This window comes from Phascolarctos cinereus, unplaced genomic scaffold, assembly GCF_003287225.1.
Source record: "Phascolarctos cinereus isolate Bilbo 61053 unplaced genomic scaffold, phaCin_HiC Scaffold_5;HRSCAF=322, whole genome shotgun sequence".
In the NCBI taxonomy this organism is placed as follows: domain Eukaryota; kingdom Metazoa; phylum Chordata; class Mammalia; order Diprotodontia; family Phascolarctidae; genus Phascolarctos; species Phascolarctos cinereus.
In genome coordinates this window covers 14892510-14919474 of record NW_027555958.1, presented here as the reverse complement: position 1 = coordinate 14919474, position 26965 = coordinate 14892510, and the positions used below count along the sequence as shown (strand labels likewise).

General features: G+C 49.9%; 1 protein-coding gene across 5 annotated transcripts in view; it reads left to right on the top strand.

Annotated features, from left to right (window-relative positions):
* The window catches only part of IGF2BP2 (insulin like growth factor 2 mRNA binding protein 2), a 147700-nt gene that overhangs the window by 51553 nt on the left and 69182 nt on the right, over window positions 1-26965 (top strand). Inside the window, exon 1 of one of the 5 annotated variants that reach the window (XM_021005651.2) lies at window positions 24157-25058. The exons of the other annotated variants lie outside the window; for them this stretch is intronic. Within the exon in view, the coding sequence (XP_020861310.1) occupies window positions 25015-25058 (44 nt within the window). The 5' untranslated portion in view covers window positions 24157-25014. Of the gene's footprint in view, window positions 1-24156; window positions 25059-26965 lie in introns of those variants that run through there. 5 annotated transcript variants of the gene reach the window in all.

The window sequence follows — 26965 nt, the reverse complement described above, 5'->3', positions numbered from 1 at the left end:
AGATCTTGGCTCTGGCATTTCCTGTGTGACCTTGGATAAGTCACTTAATGGCTCTTGACCTCAGTTTCCTCATCTGTAAAATGGATTGTTAGATTAGGTGACTTCTGAGGTCCCTTCTGACTCTCAATATCTGATTCCAGAATTCACTTCCTTAAACAAATTAAGAGACTGAAAAGGTGGTATCTGGGGCATTGGGTGGATCCTCCATGTTACTTTGAAAGACTTGACCAAAAGTTGCATGGGATGAGGAGGCATGCATAGCTAGGTAGCATTCTCTACAGGTAGCTACAGGAGGGCACACCTACGGCAGTGAGCTCACAGAGCCACCGAAGGATGGTCATCAGTGCCATGCATAGTGATGGATGGCCCTTCATCCAGAAGCAACTGGAGCCTAGCTCACAGCCCTGTAGACCTTCATCTGTCCCGTTCCCCCCCCCCCCCCCGAGCAATAGAATTGCTTCTGGTTTGGGTAATTAGATGAATAACTAAGAAAAGATCAGTCTTTTTATGTCTATCTTCCTTTTATGGTTTCTGCCGCCTAGTGACAGCTAGTCAACAGCTTCTGCCTCTGTAAAATAGGCTTAAAGGCAAGTCACAGATTATTTTTCAACTCTAGAACTGTTCTTAGTCATGGTCTTGAGTACCTGAGAGCAGCATTTGTATCAATAGTGATATTAGGATGCTTGTAGCACTTTGTAACTTTGGCTTTCCACCTTCAACCTTTGAAAGAAATGTATTCACTTCTCAAAAACCTAAACCAGAAATTGTAGTATGGTTTCCCCATGTGGTGGGAGGGTCTTATATGGTTGGAACTATGAAGCGGAGACTTTGCCTAGGATTGAAATGAGGCTCCACTCAGCCCTTCACCTGCCCCATCCCCACCCCCACTTACGGCTTTGACTTTCATTTAATTAAAACAGGTAAAACTGCTGGGTAACCAGCCGCTGTCATGACAGAGGATTTTAAAGAATTTGTTCTGAATTTCGAGGTCTAATGTCCATTTTCGCCCCTTTCCCTGCTACTTGGAGTCAAAAGCCCTTCCCAGTGGTCTGTTTGCCACCTTCAGGCTGTCTCCCATCAAAACACTCCTGGTTCCTCATCTCAGTGACCACCCACCCAGCTGCCTTTTCACTGTGTCAACCCCAGAGAGTCCCTGGCATGGCTTTGGTAACTGAAGAGAAGCTCTGATTCCATTACCTCAGCCTTTCTGCACTTGGAGCATTTCACTGCACAATTGTCACAGCTTTTATGCAAAAAATGGGGTGCGACCATTATGGGAAGTTTTAAAAATTGTGCTGGTATTACTTAAAAAAATCATTTATTACTAAATTGTCTTTGGTGCAAGAAAAGGATGCATGGAATACTTGTGAATATACATTAAAATTGAATACTGACAGTGCACACGTGCTGGGAATTCTAGGCTTGCAATGCATGAGAGATAAATGCGTATCCATATGCCACTGGTGAATACACTGCTGCTCGGTTCACCTTGTAAGCGACATGAGGAATGTGACGATTATGTAGTGAAAGGTCATACATTTCTGGACTGAAAAACAAACAACACACCAGAGGGTGCGACAGTTATGTGGTGGCACCGATTATGTAGGGAAATGTGGTATTTGCTGATGTAAACAGTTAGTTACAATAATTAGCTGACTGTAAGCCTAGCGGCCAAGTAGTGGCTCCCTCCTCCATTTTAAACATTACACAACCTATTATACATATAATATGTTACAGTAATATGTAATGATGTTTTTTGTTCAGTTGTTTCAGTCGTGTCCAGCTCTTTGTAACCCCATTTGGGGTTTTCTTGGCAAAGATACTAGAGTGGCTTTGCCATTTTCTTCTCTAGCTCATTTTACAGATGAGGAAAATGAGGCAAACAGGATTAAGTGACTTGCCCAGGGTCATACAGCTAATAAAAGTTATCTGAGCCCAGATTTGAACTCAAAAAGAGGAGTCTTCCTAACTCCAGGCCTGGCCCTCTACCTACTGTGCCATCTAGCTATCCCAGGCTTCTCTACAATTGAAGTAAAAATTGAAGTTACTGGAAATTTTTGGGTAAGGAAATAGCAAATGGTATGATATGATATAACATAACATAAACATATTAAAATACCTTACTTTCAACATATAAATATATATTAAAACATATCATGTATTAGACATGTAACATTATATGTAATGTAATTATGTGTGATATATGTATAACATACGTGGTACATATAGCTGTATTGTTTTATATTGCATGTCATCTGTTTTGTATTATGATATCATATATCATCTATCCTATCCTATCTTTGTCTGTGGATAGACAGACAGTAGGAGAGGGAATTGAGGAGAGATGTTTCCTTGGGATTTCCCTCAGCCCTTGAGGAGGTGGGGATTTAGACCTGCTAATCCAGTGACCCTCCTCTGTAACTCCCTTCTCTGCTGCTGCCCAATCCTACCTTCTTTGTCTCTGGTGCCTCTCTTCTTGGCCCAGCTCCTCATAGCTTGCTCCTTCCTCTTGGGTTCTCAAGCCCCAGGCAGGAAGATAGGATTCTCTAGGTCTGCTCTGAAAAGAGTGCCTTCTTTTTATGCAGATTGCTCAAGGTTTGCATCCAAGAAATGTTGGGTAAGAATACTTGGGCAGCTAGGTGGCACAGTAGATAGAGCACCAGCCCTGAAGTGAGGAGGACCTGAGTTCAAATCCGGCCTCAGACCAAACACTTGACACTTACTAAGCTGTGTGACTCTGGCAAGTCACTTAACCTCAATTGCCTTAAAAAAAAAAAAAAGAAAAAAGAAAAAGAAAACCCGAAAACAGAAGCCAAACAGGATTTAGGGGCAGCTAGGTGGCACAGTGGATAGAGTACTGGCCCTGAAGTTAGGATGACCTGAGTTCAAATCTGGCCTCAGACGAAACACTTGACACTTACTAGCTGTGTGACCCTGGGTAAGTCACTTAACCCCAATTGCGTAATTAAAAAAAGAACACTTGGAGGTAGGTGAGATCATCGACTGCCGCTTGGTCTTCTCTTCTTGTCTTTCTCAGGCTAGAGATGTTGGTTTTGCTTATACTGGTGAGGGTCCCTGGTACCAGGACTCTGCTGGGCACCAAATGCCTCTTATACTGAGCTGAACTGCTCTGGAAGATGCCATCAGACTTTCTTCCTTTTCTACATCCTGAACCTTTGCTGAGTGTGGCTTCCTGTTTGCTTCCAATCTGCAAATCCAGTCTTTCCTCCAACTTTATTTCTCGATTTGGGTGCCTGGGACCCCTTCTCATAGTTGAATACTCAGTTCCTAAAGAAATGGCTTTGGGCTCCTGGATCCCACCTAGGCTGCCCACTTAGCCCTCTGGGCATCTCTTCCTTTTCCATTTTGGGCTCCTCCCAAATGGTGCAGCCAGGCCCAGAGCTTTGTACGCAGAGTTGGCAAACCCGATCATCATCAGCCAGCCAGCAAGCCTGGCACTGTGAGGGTGCAAGGCCCAAGATGGTGCCTCTGCCCTTGCGCAGCTCAGGGACACTGCAGGCTTGCATGTTTATCCTTTTCTGAGGCAGGTCAGTCAGTCCTGCGTGCTGGGATTACAAAGACAAAAGGGCAGTGAACAGAGAGGCAGCAGAGCCAGGCACCCATGTTTTGTGCTGCCTTTCCCAGTGGTGTGGCCTTGATCTTGCTCCAGTGTATAATTCCTCCCTGACCTTGCTCCAATGTAGACTTCTTCCCTAACCCCTTAACACCTGCCCTCAGACGGGAACCTTTTCTCTGGAGCTCTGTAGAACCCTCTGGATGAGTTGACTTGGACAGTTCTGAGCTTGGAACTCAGCCCAATTTTTGATTTACCCTTTTAGATTTTATTATTATTTTTGCCTTTGTATGTGCAATGTTTGGCACGGTGCCTGGCACTCAGAAAGTACTTAAGCAAGGCCTGACCTCCGACCTGCCATCCTGCCCAGGCTTTCTCTTGTTCTTTCCCTCTGGGCCTCTCAGTACCTCCAGCATACATCAGTCCTCACTTCCTCATCCCTCCCCTTCAAATCAGACCCCATCCCCATGGAGATAGGGGCATGGATGCTTTGGGGCGGGGAGGCTTTGACCCTGAGAATGCTTCACTGCAGCAAAGTCAAACCACAGAAGTGGCACGAGGGAGAGGGGAGCAAATGCAGGACTGCCCCACCTACCAGCATCTGGGTGATTCCCTTTCATGAAAGAGGAGGGCCCACCCTGACCAGATCAGTTTCTTTTGACCCCCTCTAGATCCCTCCCAGACTGAGTTCCCAGTGACCTTGGCTATATTCTCCGTGTTAGAAAAGGTTGCCACACTACTGGGCCACACCCCTTGTATTCTGGGGAACAGCCCCCCTCCTGGAAGATGAGGATCCCATTCTAAATGCTCCTAATCAAATTCAGAAGCTGAGCAGAATTAAAATTGAGTGGAAAAATACTACTGGAGTTGGGAAGAGATGCTTCAGTGAGCTTACAGAAGATGTTGTATCCCTATGCTTTTTACTCAGTTACAGAAAACAGTTATTTTAATGCCACCTTTTAATAATGCATAGAACATTAACCATTAAAAAAAAATTAGCAGAAATGAGAGGCGGTGTTGAGAGCGGGTAGTGAGCTAAGCCTCGGAGTCAGGAAGGCCAGGGTTCAAGGTCATCCTGTGACACATAGTGGCTGTGTGACCCATGATACATCTCTTCACCTCTGATCTCTCTTTCCTCATCTGTAAAATGGGAATTGTGCCCCTGGGCAAGTCACTTCACCCTGTTTGCCTCAGTTTTCTCATCTGTAAAATGAGCTGGAGAGGTAAAGGGCAAACCACTCCAGTATCTTTCTTTGCCAAGATAACCCCAAATGGGGGCACACAGAGTCGGACATGCCTGAAAAATGACTGAACAATGACAAACCGTAAATAATATTAATAACAAATAATACATCTGAGGGTTGGTTGTCTAAATCAAATGAGGTGCAGTGGATGGAGCAGGGAGACCTGAGTTGAGCCCTGCCTGAGACACTTAACTAGCTGTGTCATCCTGGGCAAATCTTTTAACCTGGCTCAGCCTCGGCTTCTTCATCTCTTGAATGGGGATAACAATGGCACCTACTTCCCAGGGTTGTTGGGAGGGTCAGATGAGTTAACCCGTCCATGTAAAGAGCTTTCCCACCCTTAAAGCCCCATGTAAGTGGTGTCTGTGAGGAAGGGGATTTGCCAGCCTGCAGCACTGCGGTAAAAATGGCTGATGCTCTTTTGGTCTTATTTCACTCCTTGCCTAGTACCTGCCCCACCCCAGGTCTGCAGTAGGCTTCCAGCCCATCCCAGCTCTGGGGTCACCTCCTCCAGGAGCCTGGCCAGATTCCCCCCAATCGTTAATACCCCTTCTGCAAAAACCACTTCATCTTTATTCTGCAGAAAAAATTATGTATTTGCTTTTCTGTGGACACGTTATCTCCTCCCTACACTGCCCCCCCCAGATTAGTTCTTTAAGGGTACAGATTGATCCCCCTGGCTTAGGCACCCCCCAAATCTTGCACAGGGTCTACCACATATTAGGCACTTAATAAATGCTTTTGTGATCAAGGAGTCTCCCAAGGGAGGGGCGGCCAGGCAGGGACGATTTACCTTGGAATAGATCTTTCCCACTCAGGTTTCTAGAAGGATCGGTTGGGTCTATTTGTAATGAATTAATCTAGGGGGCAGTAGCCAATGACGTCAGCCTGGGATGATGCGGACTGCGGAATGCGGTACCATTCCTTCCAGAATGTTCTATCTCCCCCCAAGCCCGCAACTCTTGGGGGGAGGGACCGATGGCCAGGCCCGCCCATAGAACGATCATCCGAGCTTCTCACGTAAGGGGGGCTGGAGAGAGCCCCTCCCCACCAGCCACCCATCCCATTTTTTGGGGTACCCGCAGGACCCCGGTGGGGCAGGGGAGAGGGGGAGAACTCGGAGCCCTGGGAGCCAGGTGGCCCTTTGACTGACACTGGGCACATCCCCCCTCCCGGGGCCTCAGTTTCCTTCTCTGTAAACCGAGGGCTTGGAGAACGTCATGCGCTTGGAATGCCGCATTGCCTTCCCCACCCGGGCCGGCGAGCCCCCCTCGCCGGGCTGTGCGGGGCGGGGGTGTCCGCAGGAGCAGGGGCTGGAGCTGCAGAGGCGGCCCTTCGGAGGTGGGGGCTGCGGCAGGGGATGCTGCGGTAGAGGATGCTGCAGAGGATGCTGCAGAGGTGGCCCCGCCCCTCCGCCCGCAGCCCTCCAGCCCTAGCCTTCCAGCTGCCGCATAAGGGGGCGGGCACATCTGCGGAGGCGGAGTTAGGGCCAGCAGCGCCGAAGCCCCGGCCACTGCGGCAGGCGGTCAGCTCGGAGCAGCAGCTCGTCTCTCGAGCTCCTCATCCTGCGCCACTGCAGAGTCCGCTGTCCCTGCCCTGTGGCAGACTTGGGGCTGGCGCGCCTCTGCGAACCTTGCGGACCCTTCGATCCCGCCGTGACGTGGTCTCTGCAGACCCCCTCAAGGTGGGATCTTAGGCAAGGCAGGGCGAGAGCGAGCCCGGGCAGCCCTGCTTGGGACCCCCTCCTTCTTAGCGCCCCCCCCTGCTCCCGACCAAACAGATGCCTAATAAGTGCGATCTGGTCGGTTTCGCCGCCGCGGTAGACCGCGGGGGTCCGCCTGCCGCCAGTATAGGGGTGGGGGGGCACCGTGCCGTGCCCCTCCGAGCAGCCGCCCCGGCTTCAGACCAGCGCGCCCCCAGCCGTGACGGAGCTGCCCAAGGTGCCCACGGGCATCTCCGGGACCTGGAGCCACGAGGAGATGCGTGAGGGCTCTGGGCAGACATCCCCCTGTCGTCGTAGTCTTGGCGACGATGTGGGTGAGACGGAGAAGTAGGGTGGGGCGGGGCGGGGGTCAGAGCAGCGATTTGGGGTCCAGGAGGGTAGGCTGGGGGGATTTTCATAGAGGGCGGGGGAGACATGTTAGAGGCAGGTTCGAGATGGGTTTTTTGGAGGAGGAAGGTATGTCGTGGGGGCGGGGTGGGGGAGAGAGATGTGTTAGTGAGAGAAGAAGAAGGGTGCATTTTTAGAGGGGAGGGAGGGAGACGCATTTTTGGGAGAGGGAGATATGTCGTAGAGAGGTGAGGAAGGAAGATGTGTTTTTGGGGGCAGAGAGATATGTCGTAGTGGGGTGAGCGAGGGAGACTTGTTCGTGAGAGGGGAAGGAAGATTTATTTTGGGGAGGGGGAGATTTTTTTTGAGGAAGGTATGTCGCAGTGCGGGGGTGGGGGAGGGAGATATATTTTTGGGGGGAGGGAGGGAGAGTGAAAATGTTTATGAGAGGGGAAGGGAGACTTATTTTGGGGAGGGGGATGGGGTTTTTTTTTGAGGAGGGTATGTCGCAGTGTGGGGGCGGGGTCGAAGGAGGGATATATGTGAGAGGGGAAGGGAGATGTATTTTTGGGGGGAGGGAGAGAAATGTTTGTGAAAGGGGAAGGGAGATTTATTTTGGGGAGGGGAGATGGTTAGGTTTTTTTTGAGGAAGGTATGTCGCAGTGCGGGGGCGGGGGCGAAGGAGGGAGATGTGTTTGTGAGAGGGGAAGGGAGATGCATTTTGGGGGAGGGAGAGAGACATGTTTGTGAGAGGGGAAGGGAGATTTATTTTGGGGAGGGGGAGATGGGGTTTTTTTTGAGGAAGGTATGTCGCAGTGCGGGGGCGGGGGCGAAGGAGGGAGATGTGTTTGTGAGAGGGGAAGGGAGATGTATTTTGGGGGGGAGGGAGGGAGAGAGACATGTTTGTGAGAGGGGGAGATTTATTTTGGGGAGGGGGAGATGGGGTTTTTTTGAGGAAGGTATGTCGCAGTGCGGGGGCGGGGGCGAAGGAGGGAGATGTATTTGTGAGAGGGGAAGGGAGAGAGAGAGGACATGTTTGTGAGAGGGGAAGGGAGATTTATTTTGGGGAGGGGGAGATGGGTTTTTTGGTGTTTTTTTTTTGAAGAAGGTATGTCGCAGGATGGGGGCGGGGGAGGGAGATGTTCGTCATAGGAGAAAAGAGGTGCATTTTCCAGAGGAGGGAGGGATACTGCAGGAGTGGAGGTGGGAGGGGCAAGGATGACGCAGGGGAGGGGCAGGGATGACGCAGGGGAGGGAGGGTGTTGTTAGATACAGTTGCGAGGAGGGAGGGTGTGGTTAGGGGATTTGGGAGGAGGATGGGGGGGCTTAATTAAGGTGCCTGGTGGGGGTAAGATGCCTCATTTATTTTGCTGGACCTCTGAATGCTTTGTTTTTTCTCCCTAAATTGCCAAGTACCAGGGAGCCTGGACAAAAGAGAGAGTGTGATGTGAAGCGCAGACCCCTGGGTGTAGCCTGGGCTCCGCCTTTTACTGACAGGACGACCTTGAGCAAGCCCTTCCCCCTGGCTGGGCTTCTGCGCATACCTCAGTAGACTGATGGGTCCCTTCTAGAAAGCCCCTTCCAGCTCTGCCAACCTAGGGTTGGGTTTTTTCCTCTTTAACCCTCTGTTACCTGGAAGGAGGAGAGGAAGAGGGAGCGGAGCCTCCGTGCCTCGATTATCAATCAGGGAATCAAGCAACAAGCATTTAAGTCGAGTCCTTCCTAGTGCCTGGCAGTGTCCAAGGCTCTGAATCGGGAAGCTAAGATTCTGCCCTGGCCATCTGTGGCTTCTTAGCTAGATGGGCTAAGAATGTCAGCTCCCTGAGGGCACAGTGCCTGGCACATAGTAGGTGTGCAGCAACTTTCCTGCAAGATGGAGATGACTTCATTTTTAAATCTCTGAAGGGTTCATGGACATAGGGGAATTTCTCCCATGATGGGGGGGTGGGGGTGGGGGGGACAAGGAAGGGGAGGGGGGAAGGAGAAGGGAAGGAGGGAGGGGAAGGAACAAGCTTGGTACACTCATTTGCCTAACATGGGATCATAGCTTTCAAATTAGAATTGACCTCAGAGTCCAACTCCCTTATTTTACAGAAGAGGAAACTGAGGTCGAGTTTAGTCTCCTTCAGAGAGGTTGGGGGATTTGCCCCAAGGTCACACAGGTAGTAAGTAGCCAAGCCAGGATTTGAACCCAAGTCCTCTGGCTGCAAATCTGGGGCTCTTATCACTGAACTACACTGCCTTCTCTGCCTTTTTTTAATTAAACAAATTTAATTAATGTTTTCAAGTTTCATACCACCTACATTCCTGCTTTCACTATGCCTTATAATAAAGATTACAAAGGAGAGGAGGATTCTGTTCTGTGAAGGTAACAAGGCTGACTTAATGCAGTGTTCTGTCCCCTCAGATGCCACCTCTCCAGAGATGCCCCCTCCAACACTTGGAAAGATTTTCTGTGGCGAGATACTGGAGCCCCTAGTGGCCAGCAGCTCCCAAGGTGCTGAAGGATGGCTACATCCATCTTTAGAATAAATGGGGCATACCTTGGGACCTCATCTACAAAGGATAACCCTCAGCTCTTTGCTGCAGAGGGGGGTAAAGGTGGTGTATCAGAATGCCCCCCTTCCTACAGTGTGGTGCCAAGCCCTCAAAAGTGTAGGATTTTGCTTCTTTTTTCCCCCTCTATTTCGTCCGTTCTAAACAAGTGCAAAAAATGGAGCATTTCTTTAGTATAAGCTTACCCTGAGATTTCAGTGAGATCTTTATTTCTGATCTCTCCTTAATTACCCAGCATTGAGACTAGTTTTCTCAACAAGCCAAGGCTGGGGGTTCCCCATGAGTGGCAGCCATGGGCTGGACACAGGGTAAAATTTGATTCCATAGCCATGTGTAGGATCTCTCACCAGACTCACGGGCTTTCAAATATATATGATTTTGGTCGTGAGGTGAGAGCTTATGGGTAAGCTGGGAAGTTTATGTAAAGTGTAGTGGGAATCCAAGGTCCTGGATTCAAATCTCAGCTCAGTCACTTGCAAGCTGTGTGACCAGGTAAGTTACTTCTCCTTTTGGGCCTCACTTATGTATCTCTGAAATGGAGTGATTGAAGCAGATGACTTCTTCTAAGGTCCTGTAAGTTCTAAATCTGAAAAAACATCTTCCCTCACATGAAGCCCAAAGTTATCTCTGCAAATTCCAGCAATAGGCGGCACTTAAAATGCTTCACTTTGGCCTCCAAAGCTCATTTTCCCCCACTGAAGTCATACTCTTCCCCTTCAGGCACCCTTACATCCCAGCCAAATGGCCCGCCTTGCTGTTGCCAATGCTAGCGAGGTCACTTCCAACCTCCAGGTCTTTGCCCAGTGACTTGGGAAGCTCCCAGAGCCTGAAATATGCCCTCACCTACACCTTTTGAAATCCTTTACCTCCCTTCGAGGGCCAGCTCAGGTGGTATTCCTCTAGAAGACCTTTCCTGACCCCATCCTGGCTCTTAGCACCATGACTAGTCCCCACATTATTTTGTGTTTGTTTTCCCCTGTATTTTACAGGATTTAAAATCTAGAACTGAAAGGGACCTCAGGGGCCACCAAGTCTAACCCCCTCACTTTAAAGATGAGTTGGGTTAAGTGACTTACCCAGGGTCACACATGTAGTAGTTAAGTGGGAGATTTGAATTCGGGTCCCATTTTGTATTTCCTTACACGTATTCCCAGAGAGCTCCATCCCCAGGACTGGGGAAGGACTCGAAAGGCAGAGATGGTAAAAATTGGGGGTTCTGTACTCGGGCCTGACACTTGGTAGGACTTTATTAAATGCTTGTTGACTGAATGGTGGCTGTTAGCTCCAGTAATTAGAGCAAGCCAATCCCTTTTCCATTGACCTCCCTTCAGCTAGGGACCTGAATAGCTTTGGTTCCTCTCCTGCCACTCCTAGCCCCCCTTCCCTCTAGTTCTGGGTGTCTGGGATTGACCTGGACTTAATCTAGACATGGGGGGGAGGGGGACCTCTAGAAGGTCACATGGCTCACACTCCTGCAAGAGATGCTGTGCTGTGGAGGACAGAGCTGCAGGACGTGAGTGGAATCCAGGCTCTGCTACTTACTTCCTCTTCGAGTGACCTTGGGTAAGTCAACCTCTCTGGCCTCAGGTTCCTTATCTCAAAAACAAAACAAACACAAAGGAGCTGGCCCTTACAGCTCAAAATCCTGTTAACAAGCCCAGTGTCCCCATTGCTAGAGCATCTCCTGCTCCTAAAACGAATGAGGTTTCTTCTCATAACTTCCATCTTGGGCCTCAGTTTCTCATTCCTGGACATATCACAGGCAGATTGAATGAGAGTTTTGAATGTTGTCTCAGAGTTAGACCACCCAGCAGCAAGATGCCTGGGTCACCTTCCTGCCCACAGTAGGGCTTCTAAAAACCTGATTGTGAGAAGGAGCCCCCAGGCTTCACCAGCCTGCCTGCCCAAAGGGTCCAGGACCCAGAAGAGCTGAGGAGCCTTTGCTTTGGAGGAAAAGCTTGAAACCGTATGCTCCCCCTCCTCCCTCCAGGGTCCTTGACTTGCTCTCTCTCCTCCTGTGCCCTGGCCCTCAACTGTAACTGCTAGCAAATGCCAGGTCTTAGAGTCCTAGTTAATACTTTTAATCCTGGACTCTCTCGGATTAATCTCATTAGCTCTTTGCAGCTGGGGTAACTGCTTCCTAGCAACAACTTCAGCAGCACCTGCCCGCCCACCCAAGGCTGTCCCTCAGAGCATACAAAATAAGGTTGAAGTGGACTTTTTAAAAGCAAAAATTTAACTATTTTTTTGTAGACATATGAAAGGGCTGAGACAGCAAATGGAAGGAACCACCATCAGCGCAGACAACAGGTGTGGTCTCCTTTACCAGCCCTCTGCTGAGGTGACTGGAGGAGGGGAGTTGGGTAGTCATCTAGGTGTGAGCTCAGGAGCCCCCCCCTTCATGGGGGAGGGGCTACTTTCAGGGCCCCCTCTAGGAAGCTAAGGGATCTAATTTCCAAGGGATCCTTGCTGGTTTAGGCAGTCCTTGTTAACCCTCTCTTCTGAAGCCTATCTCATTCTGAGTAGTCACTGCTCCACATCTTCTCTCATTTAACCCCTAAATATGCTGCCACCAACTCACAGATCAGAGGCCATAGTATTAAGCACTGGCCTCAGCTTTCCCCGAGAAGGTTGGCATCATCTCATCCTCATTCCTTGGCATCATCTCCCATCTCCCTTTCTGTGGTCACAGAAGGGATGTTCCTACTCCTTACGAAAGCGGTGCCGTGCCCCCCCCCCCAGTTCCCTAGGCCATCCTACCTCCAGAGACCACCTCGGGGACTTAATCCCTGCCTTTGGAATTTCCTCTCTGGGTAGAGCTCTCCTGATTGGTAAGTGGCCCATTGTATCCAGGCACCTGTAGCTGTTCCTATTCCATCTGTGCACCTAGCCCAGGCCTCTTCAGGTTCTCCACCCTCATCTTCTTTTGCTCCATGAACCACCATCTTAAGCATGACTGCCATTGCTTCTGGAAAGGTCATGCTGCCTGAGCCCCAGTGACTTCTACACTGTGCCCCAGGGTTTCTATGATTATAACACTTCTTCCCCCCCCCCCACTAAAATGTGCACTCCTGGTGGGCAGGGATTGACTCTGCTTTTGTTTGTATTTCCATTGCTTGGCCCTGTATTGGCAACAGGTAAGCTTGATGGTTTTTTTCTTCATTCTGACCCAGTTGCCCCTGGCTCCTTCTGATATTTCCTCTCTCATGCATCTCCAGTCTTGCATTTCCCTTTGGTTCCTTTCAACTTATAAACACTCTTCAGACCTCCCCCCCCCAAAAAAAAGCCATCTCTTGACTGTTGGAGACCATTTGGCTGCCATCTTGTCTCTCTCCCGAATTTGCTCCCCTTCTGTTACTTGGTGAGTCAAGGCCGCTCAAGATTTCAGCTCTGTCTCCTCCTGCTCAGTTTCCCCTAGGCAGCAAGGAGCTCCGGAAGGGCCAGATACTTGGAACTTGCCACTTGCAGGCTCATAGATAATCCTGAATTTAGAACTGGAACCTTAAAACATCTAATGAAACCTCCTCATTTCATAAGTGAGGAAATGGAGGTTCAGAGAGCAGAGCTAATTGCCTAGAAAGACAGTTTCAGAGATGGGATGAGACAGCACTTGACCCCCTACATGTATGATTAGATGCTTAGAAAAAAGACACAGTTAGGTAGAATACTCCTTCTAAAAATTAATCTGTATTGGTATGTTTTATTTTTAGATCACCAATATATCCCAGAGACCCACCCTTTAGAGTAGAATTAAAAAGAAAAGTTAAAGATCTGATGTAGTCTGCTAGTGTCTGTCCTCTAGTTGACGGTCAATTTCAAAACAGTATTTTTCAAGGGATAAATTTCTTTTTGGTCCCTTTTCTCTCCTACAACCTAAGAAGGTCAGGTCCAAACACCTTGGGGTGGACTCTTGACAATAGAAGGCACAGTTAACATTGCCTTTTCCTGCCAGTAGACTCCTGGGGGTCTAAACTTGGCTTCCTGGCACTTTGGCTTTGGCCCCTCAGCCTTCTGTAGATTGCATGAGCTCTACTGAGGAAATTCTAAAATCAAGAAATGTCTGGGGGGAAAATTGAATATAGTTTGGTTCAGTAAACACCCAAGAGTAAACCTCCCTGGCAGTTGTGAAGATACCAGAGTTCATATAAACAGCTCTTAGAAATGAAAAAACTCCCTACATACAGAAAGCTTAGGACACTCACCTCTCTCCCTCTGTCTTTGTGTCTCCTTTTCCCCCCTCTTCTTTTTCTCCACCTCCTCTCTTTCCCTTTTCCTTCCCCCTCCCACTTTTTCCTCCTGTTTCATCTACACCCTTTCTCTTCCTTTCTCTTTCGCCTCCTCTCTCTCTTTCCTCTCTCCCTCCCCTCATTTCTCTTTTCCTTCCCTCCCTTATCCCCCTTTCCCCCCTTCTTCTGTCACCCCTTTCTCCTCTCTCCTTTTCCCTCCCCTTGCCCCTTCCCCCTGTTTCCACCCTCTTGTCTTTCTCTTCCACTTTTTTCATTTCCCTTCCCCCTCCCATTTCTTCTTCCTCCTTCCTCTATCCCCCCTTCTTTCCCCTTTTTCTCCTCCCTCTCTTTCCTCTCAGTCTCCCTCTTTCCATCCCCCCTCCCTCCTTTCTTCTTTCTCCTCCCTCTCCCTTTCTCTTCCCCTTTTTTGACCCTCCCACTCTCTCCACCCTCTCCCTGTCCCTCCCCTCCTCTTCTTAGCCCCTTTCTCTTCCCCTCCCTCTGGACCCTCTCTTTCTCCTCCTCCCTTTTCCTCTCTTGCCTTCTCCTTCTTCCCTCTCTCCCACCCTCCTTGCATCAGTCTTTGGACCTGACTGGGTTCCTGGTCAACATAACCTGAGTCCTTAGTTAAGGGTCTCTAAGCACCAGGGAGAGGAGGTCCATCTTCCCACACTCCATGGTAGGTTCAAACAGTAAAATCAAGTTTTCTCACAATTCCCATTAATTTAATCACAATAGAATAGAATAGAATAGGAACTGAGCTAGGTCCAGAATTGAGTCACAAGATGGAGCCTGTGTGGTCACTCAATTCCCATAATTCCCTCATATCTCCCCCTCCCTCCCCCCTCTCTTTTTGCCTCTATCTCTGTCCACCCTCCCCTTCTTCCCCTTCTCACCCCTCCCTTCTTTCTCCACCTCCCTTTTTCTCTCCCCACTCTGTTGCCCTCCCTCCCCTCTTGCCCTGCCTCTCTCCCTTTTCTCTCTCCTCCCTTCTTTCCCTGCCCTCCCCCTCACTCTCTGCTTCCCCCCAACCCCCTTTTCCCTCTCTTTCTCTCCCTCTCTCTCTTCTCTCCTTTCTTCCCACTCTTCTCCATCCTTCCCCTCCCCCTCTCCCCATCTCCTTTCTCCGCTTTCCCTATCTCTACCCTCTTCCTCTATCTTCTCCCTCCACCTTCTCTCTTCTCTCTTCCCTTTCTCTTTTCTCTCCCTCCCACCTCTCTCCCCCTCCCTCTATCACCTCTCTCCCACCTCTCTCTTGTTTGTCTCTTCTCTCCCCATGTTTCTTTCTTCTGTTCCCCCTTCTCTCCCTCCCTCTACCTGATTTCTCTCTCCCTCTCCGTCTCGTCTCTCCTTTCTCTCTTCTCCCTCCCTTTCATCTTTCTCCTTTTCCCTCTCTTTCCTTTTTCTCCTTCCGTTTCCTCCTTCCTTCTTCTCCACTCTCCATCCCTGTTCTGCTATCTTCTCTCTCTTTCCTCTTCCCCTCCCTCCCTCTCCCCTTTCTTTTTCTCCTTTCTCTCTGTTCTTCCCCTTCTCCTCCCTCTGTCGCTTCTCTCCTTCCCCCTTCCCCCTCCTCTCTCTTTGTCCTTCCCACCCCTCTTCTTCCTCTCTTTTTCTCCATCCCTTCTTCCCCCTTTCCCTCTCTACCCATTCTCTCACCTTTCCCCCTCCCTCTTCTCCTCTTTCCCCCTCCCTCTCTCCCCCTTCTCTTTCATCTCTTTCTTCTTTTTCTTCTCTCCCTCCCTTGTCCCCTCCCCTTCTTTCTTCCATCTTTCCACCCCCACACCTCTATTCCCCTCCTGTCTCCCCCTCCCTCTTCTTCCCTCTATTCTCTCTCCCCTTCTCTCCTCCTCTTTTGTCTCCCCCCCTTTCCCTCTTCTTTTTCTCCCTCTCCCTCTTCTCTCCCTTTCTTTCAACTCTCTGCCATCCCTCCATCCCTTCTCTTTCATCTGTCTCCTCTTTCCTCTCTCTTCCCCATCCCTTTCTTTCTTCCTCTTCTCCCCTCTCTCCATCCCTGCTCCCCTATCTTCTGTCCTCTCCCCCTCCCCTCTTCCTCCTTCTGTCCCACCTCTCTTCTCCTGTCTCCTCCTCTCTCCTCTTTTGTCTCTTTCCTCTTTCTCCCCCTTTTCTTTTCTCCCCCTTCCTTCCCCTCCCTCCTTCCCGTCCCCCTCTTTCTTCTCTCTCCTCTCATCTTTTCCTCTCCCTCCCACCTTCCTTTTCCTTCTTCCCCCTTCTCTCCCTGTTCCCTCATCTCTCTCCCCCTCCCTCCATCCACCTGCTCCCCCCTCTCTTCTCCCTCCCTCTCCCTCCATCCCCTCCCCCTTTTCTCCCTCTCCCTCTACCCCCTGTCTTCCCTCCCTTTCCTTTCTCCTCCCTTTCTCTCTCCTCTCCCTCTTCCCTTTCTTCCTCTCCACTCCCTCTGTCTCTTTTCTCCCTCCCTCTTCCCTGTCCTCCTCTTTTTGTCTTTCCTCACCCCTCTTCTTCCTCTCTTCTTTCTCCCTACCTTTTGCCCTTCTTTCCCCCTCTCTCCTCTCTCTCTATTCTCTCATCTCCCTTCTCATCTTCCCCTTCTTTTGTCTCTTCTCTTTCCTCTCTCCCCTCACCTCTCACTCCACCCCCTTTCTCTTTCTCTTCCTTTCTCCCCCTTCTCTCCTACCTCTCTTTCCTCTCTCTCCCTCCTTTCTTTTCTCTTTTCCTTCTCTCCCTCCTCTCTCTTTCCCTTCTTTCCATCACTGCTTTCTCTCTTCTTTCTCCTCTCTCGCTGCCCCTCTCCTCTGTCTCCACCCTCTCTTCTTTCTTTCCTCTTTTCTTTCCTTTCCCCCTCCCATTTCTTCCTCCCCCTCCCTCCATTCCCCCTTCTCTCCCCTTTCCCTCTCACTCTCCTTCCATTTTGCCTCTTTCTCTCTTCTCCCCTCCCTCCTTTCTTCCTTCTTTCTCCTCCTTCTCTCTCTTTCTCTAACCCCCTTTTGACCCTCCTACTCTCTCCACCCTCTCCCTGTCTCTCCCCTCCTCTTCTTAGCCCCTTTGTCTTCTCCTCCCTCTGGACCCTCTCTCCTCCCTTTTCCTCTCTTGCCCTCTCCCCTCTCTCCCACCCTCCTTGCATCAGTCTTTGGACCTGACTGGGTTTCTGGTCAACATAACCTGAGTCCTTAGTTAAGGGTCTCTAAGCAGCAGGGAGAGGAGGTCCATCTTTCCAGACACTCCATGGTAGGTTCAAACAGTAAAATCAAGTTTTCTCACAATTCCCATAATTTAATCACAAGATAGAAATTGGTCAAGACCCATACCTGAATAGAAAGGGAACTGAGCTAGATGCAGAATTGAGTCACAAGATGGGGCCAGTGTGGTCCCTCAGTTCCCACAATTCCCTCATATCTCCCCCTCCCTCCACCCCCCCTTTTTGCCTCTACCTCTGTTCCCTCTCCCCCCTTCCCCTTCTCACCCCTCCCTTCTTTCTCCCCCTCCCTTCTTTCTCCCCCTCCTTTTTTCTCTCCCCACTCTGTTGCTCTCCCTCCCCTCTTGCCCTGCCTTTCTCCCTTTTCTCTCTCTACTCCCTCTTTCCCTGCCCTCCCCCTCACTCTTTGCTTTCCCCCAAACCTCTTTTTCTCTCCCTTTACCCCTCTCTTCTCTCCTTCCCACTCCTCCTTCTCTCTATCCTTCTCCCTCCTTCTCTCCCCCCTCTCCTTTACATTCTTTCCCTCTCTCTGCCCTCTTCCTCAGTCTTCCTTTTTCCTCTTCCATCCTCTCTCTCCCTTCTTATCTCTCCCTCTCTTCCTTCCACCTCTGTCCCCCTCCCTCTATCACCTCTCTCTACCTCTTTTGCCTGTCTCTTGCCTCTCCATGTTTCTTTGCTCTGTCTCCCCTTCTCTCCCTCCCTCTACCCAATTTCTCCCTTCCTCTCCCCCTCTTTCTTTCTCCCACCCTCTCCCTGTCTCCTCTCTCCTCCTCCATCTCCCCTCTCTCCCTATTTTTCATCTCTCTCCTTCCTCCTCTTTCATCTGTCTACCTTCCTCCTCTTTCCTCTCTCTCTCTCTCTCTCTCTCTCTCTCTCTCTCTCTCTCTCTCTCTCTCTCTCTCTCTCTCTCTCTCCTCTCTCCTCCTCTCTCGCGTTCTCCGCTAGGCAGTCGGGGGTTAAGTGATGGCCCAGGATCACACAGCTAGTAAGTGTCACGTGTTTGGTCTGAGGCCCGATTTGAACTCAGGCCTTCCTGACTTCAGGGCCAATGCTCTATCCACTGCGCCACCTAACTGCCCCCTTTCTGTCTCTCTCCATCTCCCCTCCTCCCTTCTTTCTATCTTCCTCCTTCTCTCCTTCTTTCTTTCCTTTTTCTCCCCCTCCCTCCCTCTCCCCTTTTCTTGTCTTCTCTTTCCCACCTTCCTCCCCCTCCCTCCATCCCACTTCCTTCATCCCAATTCCTACCCTTCTCTTTTCTCTCTCTTCCTCCCTCTCTCGCTTCTCTCCCTCTCCCTTCCCCCTCTTCCTCTCTCTTTGTCCTTATCATTCCCTTCTTCCTCTTTTTCTCCTTCCCTTCTACCCCCCTTCCCTTCTACCCCCCTTCCCCTTCTCTTTACCCACTCTCTCACCTTTCCTCCTCCCTCTCTTCCCCTTCCCACCTCCCCCCCACCCTTCCCCTTCTCTTTCATCTCTTTCCTCTTTTTCTTCTTTCCCTCCCTTGCCCCTTTCTTTCTTCCATCTCCCATCCCCACACGTCTGTTCCCCTCCCTCTTGCTCCCTCTTCCTCCCTCTTTCTCTCCCTCTTCCTCTCCCTCTTCTCTCCCTTTCTTTCATCTCTCTGCCATCCCTCCATCCCCTCTCTTTCATCTGTCTCCTCTTTCCTCTCTCTTCCCCCTTCTCCCCTTTCCTTCTTCCCCTTCCTTTTCCCCTCTCCATCCCTGCTCCCCTATTTTCTCTCCTCTCCCCCTCCCCTCTTTCCTCCTTTCCCACTTCTCTTCCCCTGTCTCCTTCTCTCTCCTCTTTTGTGTCTTTCTTCTCTTCTCCCTCTCTCCCCCTCTCTCCTCTCCCTACCCCTCTCTTCTCTCTCCTCTCATCGTTTCCTCTCCCTCCCACCTTCCTTTTCCTTCTTCCCCCTTCTCTCCCTGTTCTCCTCTCTCTCCCTCCCTCCATCCACCTTCTCTCCCCTCTCTTCCCTCTCTTCCCCATCTCTTCCTCCTACCTCTCCCTCCATCCCCCTCCCCCTTTTCTCTCTCTCCTTCCACCCCCTTTCTTTTTCCTCCCTTTTTGTTTCTCCTCTCTCCCGTTTTTCCTCTTCTCTTTCCCTCTCCTCTCCCTCCCCCTTCCCTGTTCTCGTTTCTCTTTGTCCTTCCTACCCCACTTCTTCCTCTCTTCTCTTTCTCCCTCCTTTTTGCCCTTCTCTTCCCCTTCTTTTGTCTTTTGTCTTTCTCTTTCTCCCTCACCTCTCCCTCCCTCCTTTTTCTCTCTCTCCATTTCTTTCCTTCCCTTTTCCCCCTTTCTCTCCTCCTCTGCCCTCTGCCCTCTCTCTTTCCTCTTTCCTCCCCTTTTTTCTTTTCTCTCCCTCCCTTGTGCCCCCTCCTTCCCCATCTCCCCTCTTTCCATCCCTGCTTTTCTGTATTCTCTCCTCCCCACTCCTGTCCTCCCTGTCTTCCTCTTCTCTCTCCCCCTTCTCACTCCCCTCTCCTCTCTCTCCCTCTCTTTTTCCCTCTCTCCCCCACTTCCCCCCTTCCTCCCTCCCTCTCTCATCCCTCTTCCCTTCATTCCCCCACTCCTCTCTCTCCCTCTTCTCCTGTTTTTTTCTCAGTCTCTCTATTCTCCCCTTTCTCTAATCTTTCTCTTTGCCTTTTCTTTCCCTTTCTCTCCCCACCTCCTTTTCTTTCTCCTCTCTTTCCATCCCTGCTCCTCTATCTTTATTCCCCTCTCTCCCCCTCCCTCTCTTTCCTCTCCCTCCTCCTTCTCCCCCATGTCCTCCCTCCCTCTCTCTCCCTCTCTCATCTCTTTCCTTTCTTCTCCCTACCTCTCCCTCTATTTCTTTCTCTCTCATTCCCTCTCCCCTTCCTCTGTCCCTCGTCTCTCTCTTCTCCTTTTTCTTCTATCTCCCTCCTCTGCCCCCTTTCTTCTTCTCCCCTCTCCATCCCTGCTCATCTATCTTCTCTCTTTTCTCTCTCTTCCTCCCTATCTCCCTTTCCCTCCTCTCCCTCTCCTTCCCTCTCTCTCCTCTCTTTTTCCTCCCCCCTCTCCTTTTTTGTCTTCTTTCCCTATCCCCGCCTCTTCCCTTCCTGTCCCACCTCTCTTTGCCTCCCCTTCTTTTGCCCTCCCTCTCTCTATCCTTTATCTGTCTCTTCTTTCTCCTCTTTCTCTCCCCACTTCTCACCTTTCTCTTCCTTTCCCCATCCTGTTTCCTCGCTTTCTTTTGTCTCTTCCCTCTCTCTTTTCTTCCTCCTTTCTTTCTCTCTCCCTCTCTTCTCTCCCTCTCTCCCCCTCCCTTCCCTTTCTCTCCTCCCTCTCTCATCTCTCCCCCTCCTTCTATCACTTCTCTTCTCTTTATCTTCTCTCTCCTTCCTCTCCCCCGTCCCTCTCCTTCATCTGCCCCCTTTCTCTCTCCCTCCCTCTTCTTCCTTCTACCTGTCTCCCCCTCCTTTCCCACTTCTCTCATTTCTCTCTTCCTCCATTGTCTCTTTTCCCTCTCTCTTCTCTTTTATTTCTTCTCTCTTCCCCTCCCTCTCCCCCCTCTTTCTCTCTCATCTCACCCGCTCCGTCCATCCCTCCTCTTCCCTCTCTCTCCACATCACGTCTGTCTCCCTTTCTCCCTCCTTCCCTCTCCCCCTTCTCTTACTTCTCTCTCCCTCTCTCCTTCCATCCCGCTCTCTTTTTTTCCTTCTCTTCTGCTCCCTTCTTTCCTCCTTTTTACCTCTTTTCTCTCCTCCCTCTCTTTCTCTCTCTTTCCCCCTCTCACCTCCTCTCTTCATCCCTCTTTTCCCCTTTCTTTTGTCTTGCATGTCTCTCCCACTTCCTCTCTCCCCTTTCTATCTTCTCTCGCTCTCTCCCTCCTCCCCCCTTTCTTTTTCTCTTCTCCTTTTTCCTCTCTCTTCTTTCTTCTCTCTTCTTTCTTCTGTCTTCATGCTTTTCTTCCTCTCTTTCATCTCTCTTCTCTCTCCTCTCTCTCCTCCTGTATTTCCTCTCCTTCCCTTTCTCTCCTCCTTCTCCCTCTTTCTTTCCCTCTCTGCCTCTCTTTCTTTCTCTCTCTCCCCCTTCCTCCATCACCTCTCTCTTTCACTCTCTCCCACTTTTCTGTCCCCTCCCTCTCCCTTCCTTCCTCTCATCTTTCTCCCTCTCCCTCTATTCCTCCTCTCCCCCTTTTCTTTTGTCTCTCCTTTCACCTCTTTCCCCCTTCCTCATCCCTCCTTTTTCTTCCCCTCTTTCTCACCTTCCATACCTACTCTCCCTCCTTCTTTTGTCTCTTTTCTTTTTTTCTTTTCCTTCCTCTCTCCTCTCTCTTTTAGTCCCCTCCCTCTTTCTTGCTGTCTTCCTACCTTTCCCTCTTCCTCCCACTGCCTTTCTCTCCCTTTCTCTTTTTTCTTTATCCTCTTTTTCTTCTCTCTTCCCTTTTCTTCCCCCCTCCCCCTTTCTTCTCCCTTTCCCCTCTCCTCTCTGTCTCCCTCCTTTTCCATCTGTCCCCTCCTTTTTACTTCTTCCTCTCCATCTCTCCCTCCTTTCCCCATCCCCTCTTTCCCCCTCCCTCTGTCCCCTTTCTCTCCCCTTTCCTCTTCCCCTGCCTTCCTCTGCCTCCCCCTGCCTCCACTCTCTCTCCTCCTTTCCCCTCCCTTTGTCCCCTTTCCTCTCCTTTCTTCTCTCTCCATTTCTCCATCTCTCTTCCCTCCGTCACTCCTTCCTTCCCTCTCTTTTTCCCTCTCTCCTCCCTCCCTTTGTCTCCTTTCTCCCCTTTCTCTTATTCCTCCTTCCTCTCTTTCCTCCTGCGTCTTTCTCCCCATCTCTCCTCCTCTCCCTCCTCCTTCCTCGTCTTCCTTCTGTCTCCCTTTCCCCATTCTCTATGTCCCCCTTTTCTCTCTCATCTCCTTTCTCTGTCCTCCCTATCTTTCCCTTTTCCTCACTCTGTACCCTCTCTTTTGCTCCTCTCCTCTCTCTCTCTCCTTACCTCCATCCCATCTGCGCTCCTCTTTTTCTCCTTTATTCTGTCTCTTCCTTTCTCCTCCTTCTATCTTTTTCCCTCTCTCCCCTTTCTTTCTCCCTCTCTTTCCCTTTTTCCTTTCCTTTGCCTCTGTCCCCCTTCATCCCCTTCTCTCCCCTACCTCTCTCCCCTCCTCCTTTCTCCCTTCACCCTCTTTCCTTTCTCTCTCCCTTGTCTCCTTTCCCCCCTCTCATTTCTTCCTCTCTCTCTCTCTCTCTCTCTCTCTCTCTCTCTCTCTCTCTCTCTCTCCTCTCTCTCTCTCTTTTTTAAGGCAGTTGAGGTTAAGTGACTTGCCCAGGGTCACACAGTAAGTGTCAAGTGTTTGGTCTGTGTGTTGACTAAACTCTGGGCATTTGTATATAGATGTAGATACATGTGAGGCCACAGATGTTACTATTGGTTTTTTCTCATGAATTTCCAGGTATCTCAACTCCTAAGGTCCCTTCTTTATAGCACCCCCAGGTGATGCAATGTGTAGAGTCAAGAAAACCTGAGACCAAGTCCCATCTTAAGGACTCGGCAGCTGTGTGACCCAGAGCAAGTCCCTTAGCTTCAAGCATCCTCCGTTTCCTCACCTTCTTCCCTTTTTAGATTGGCAAATACATCCTTCACATCATTTGTTAGGTAGACTCCATCTCTGACCAGGGACCTGTTGGCCCTAAGCTGAAGAAGTTTCATTGACTCCCTCTTGTCCTTAAGAGAAAATAAGAATTCTCCTGGTTAATATTGAAAGGCTTTTTCATTCTGGCTGCAGCTGATGCAGTGTCACGGGACTTACCTTTATGCCCTTAACATCTCAGCCAAACTGGCCTGTTTCCTGTCTTCTGTAGGAGGTGGTCCATCTCTCAGTGCTGTGCCTTTGCCCACACTGTCTTCCATTTCTGGAATGCTTTCCCTCCTTCCTTTGCCCCCTTGGAGTCTTAGCATCCCTACAGGGCTGCGTCTTTCAAAAGGTCTTTACCAGTTCTTTTTATCTTTAGTGAAATTTCAGGGTCTCTTGTTTCACCTTTGTCTCCCCAGCGGCTTCCCTCAGCTCCTGAGTAGATGCTTAACAGGTGTTTGTTCCATTGATTGAATAGCTGAGATTCATGTAGCACTTAGAAATAGGCATCTTTCTTTCCACAGCCCCATGAGATGGGTACTAGATATTGATAGAATTCTAGCCCTAGGAGTCAAAGGGACCTGAGGTGGCTGTTTCCTCCCACCCCCTCATTTTAGGTAGGAGAATGCTGAGGCACAGAGAAGTTGAGACAATTGCTCAGAGTCACAGGAAGCCCATGGAAGAGTCTGGATTTAAATGTGTGTCAGTCCTGGATGCCAGTTAGTCCAGGCAAACTGGCCTTGCTGTTTCTCTCCTGTAACATTCCATCTGTCATCTCCATGGCTTTGTGTCGCTGTGACCGTGAGGGTAAGGACTGTCTTTTAGCTTTCTTTACATTCCCCATGTTCAGCACAGTACCTGGCAGTAGTAGGCACTTAAAAAATGCTTAGTGACTGTTGACTGCTATGACGCCTTCCTCAACTCCGCCTCTTAGATCCTTTGGTTTTCCTTTAAAGTTGATATCAAACTCCACTTTCTGGTCGAGACTTTTCCTGTTCTCTCCTCCACTGCCTTTACATTGTATTTATTTTGTATATTCTTTGACTGATAATTATCTCTGCTAATAGAATTTAAGCATCCTGAGGTCAGAAATGGTTTTACTTTTGTCTTTGTGTGTCTGATGCCTGTCGTGGTACTTAAAAAACGCTTAGTGATTGATCAATGATGGTATGTCTGAGCTGGATTGAAATGGAGTTCTCATGAGCTAATGATAAAAATAACCTTTCAGATATGTTACTCAAGTTTAAAAATGTAGATGCTTTGAATTCCTGCCCTGTGGAGGCATGGCTTTGAGGTTTTTAATGTTTTTCGCTATAAGGTATTTTTTTTTTCTGTTGACAAATAGAGCCAAGGCAGATGAGTTTGAACCAGAATTGAATAGGGAAAAGAGGGCAGGTTGCTGCATGTTTGAGAAGCCAAGTCCTGTTTTTAAGGTTCCTGGGTTGCTGTGGACCACCAGAGCACACCTCTATAGCGCTGTTATTCTCAAGGTCATCTTCAGCCAAAAAAAAAACGTGGATGGTTTAATGGTCAGTTGAATGATGGTGGAGCGGGTGTAAGTAGGCAGCAGCAGAGGGGCAAGGGGGCTTTGGTTTTCTGCTCCCTCTTATTCACAAGGACCTATTGCCGTACAACCAGGCTCATCCTTAATGTATCTGCCGTTGCATGCACTAGTGAGCGTCCTTGGGCACTTCCAGTACTGTGTCCTGAGCAAAGCAAAGACAAAGCCATCTGAGTGACGCGGGTGTAGCAGGGAGCCAGATCTAGGACCCAGAGCACCTGGGCTCCAATCCTGGCTCAGCTGCTCCCTGGGTCATCTTGAGCAAACCCCTTCCCTTTCTCTGGGCCTCTGTTTCCTCATCTGTAAAATGAGGGGACTGAACTGGACGGCCTCGAAAGTAAGTGACTTCTGCCTGTCATCCCCAGGTAGTAAAGAGCAGAGCCTGAATTTGAACCTGGGTCCTCGCACTGCAGATCATGGGCCCCTTTTCCTGTGCTGTCTTTGGTATTGGATTTGAGAGCCAGAGCTAGAAGGAACCTCTGAGGCCAAGTGGTCCAGATGAGGAAACTTGAGGCTTCTGCATCATCATCCAGGGAATGAGATTTATTTCTTTGGTTTTCATTTAAAAAGTTAATGGCCATGCTTGTTTTCCCGACTGAGGTAAGAGTTCAGGGTTGTGTTTACATGTACATGATAATCTTGGGTGGTTAGTTGCATCTTTTACAGTGACCCTCCCTGGCCAGACAAAGGTTTGTCTTGTTAGTGGATGGTAAGTAACTCTGTTTGGTCTGTCCCACTGGGGCTGCAGCACCTGAACACAGTCCCTATGCCCTCCGTTTGTTTGTGGGCTATGGTCTCTCTCAGTGACGGGCGGGTGGTCTGCAGAGCCCTTGCCCTCCGGCTCAGTTTTGAATGGGTTCATAGAATCACAGAGTGTCAGGGTGGGGAGGGGACAAGCCCCATTCTCTCATTTCACAGATGAGGAAGCTGAGACCCTGAAAAACGCAACGACCGCCCAAAACCACATAGTGAATTTCATACAGTGGAACTGGAACTCGAACCCTGCTCCTCTCACTTCTTGGACAGTGGATCTACATTCCTTAATGACTTGGAGAAAGGGAAGCATACGCGACTGTTTTGTGACATGGTAGGCACTAGCTGGGAAGATCAAGACAGACTGCGTGTAGGTGGAGCGCAGGGCTTGAGCTGGGCTTTGAAGAAGACCAGGGATTTTCAGAGGCAGAGAGAAGGAGGGGGTGCATTCCCGGTGTAAGGCTTGGAGGCAGGAGAAGTGATGTTGTGGGTAGGGAATAGTTACCCAGAAGAGAGCCTCAAGGGGGCAAGCTGTCCATGCATCAGTGGGCACTTATCCAGCACCTCCTACGTGACAGGTGCTGTGGTAGCTGCCACTGCCTTGGGGGTGGGGGGACAGAGTGGGCGCAGTAATAGCGCACTCAGACGGTGTAGGCTTTCAGGATGAGTTGCATTTGGCTCTTTGGAAAGGCGATGGCTGCTTCAAAACTGACTTTGCACAGTGAAATGAGAGCATTTGACCTTCTGAAGACTTTTCACATGTCTTGTCTTCTGGTACAATGTGAGATTGCCTGATGCTTTGCATGGTAATAGGGAAAAAACACTGAATTTGGCGGCTGAGCATCGGGGTTGAATCCTGGCTCTATTCCTTTCAGTGACCTGGGGAAAATCCATTACCTTCTGGAGGGGCTTAGCTTTTTCGTTTGTGAAAGAAGGTCTCTTTTCACCTCTTCCTCCTGACCTCCTCAATCCTCTGTAAGCACCAGAGCATGTCATACATAACAGCCTTTTGGACTAGGACTAGGGTGGCCTGGGGTTGGGCCAGTGGGGATGGGCTAGGCCTTTCCCCCTTATTCAGAAAAGTATTCTGCCTCCCCCCCCCTCCCAGTTTGATATCTGAACATCTTTGAAAGAGCAGAAGACACTCTGGATGGGGTCTAGAATAGCAGGCTAGTGGGGTCTAGGAATGGGGATAGAGTGGAGTTGGAATGGGCCATGCTAGGCTCATTGGTAGAGAGACATGGAATCCTGACAGAAGGCAAGAGAGCAGACTGAGATGAGAAGGGCAGGGAAAGCTGTGCCGCTAGGATCCCAGGGAAAGGGGCTTGTTCTAAATTGGCCCTCCCCATGGGAGTTCTAAGCTGGGGAGAAGTTCCTGGCACTGTATTGTGGGTGCCAGTGGCTGAGAGGAGGCTCTGACTGCAGGCGTCTCCTGGTTGTCTTTAGCAGTGAAGTGAAGCTGGCTTCTTTTGGGGGCTTGCCAGGGATCAGGGAGAGGGTCATGTGCTCCTCTGAGTGATGTCATGAACAAAGGATTCCATGGGAGGTGAGGGAGCTTTCCTTGGCTGGGGAAGGGCCCCAGATTCAGAGAGATTTGGAGAATGATATAACAGCTTGGTTTGAACTTGGGACAAATGTCTGGTTGTAAATCCAGAATCAGGGCTCAATGTGAATTTTCTGAGGGTCTGAGGATACCAGAATATCCTGGTAATGGTGGAGAAGATGGTTCTCTTTGGAAAGGAACTAAAGCCCAGCCACGGTGTCAAGTGCCCAGCCAGTGTAGACTCTAAGAAAACAGAAGGAAGGAGATGGGAAGGTCCTTGAGTCTGAGGATGATCTCCACAGACAGAGTCCTGCTGCCTGAGCTGGCTCTGATTTCCTTAAAGACAGTTTTACTTGTTTGAGATACTTTGGGGCCACTGAGGCTGTGATTCCTCTAATGAGCCCCTTTGAGAAAAGGCTGTTAACAGATAACACATGGAAAGACTACCTCAGCCTTCCATTGCTCTCCAGGGGCTGGCTGGCATTTGTCGCTCTTCTTGCTCAGGCAGCCTTGGGGGGCCGGCTTCCCCAAGGTCATTGGAGAAGTAGAGGTTCCCCTCCCCACCCCCCGCCGCATTTCTAGTGGTGAGTTCGTGTTCAGTCTTGGTTGTTCATTTGCTAATAATAATTGACTCATTCAGGTGAACCTGAAATTCCAGGCTTATTTCCACTCCCTGGGGTCAGAAAAGATGGGGAGCC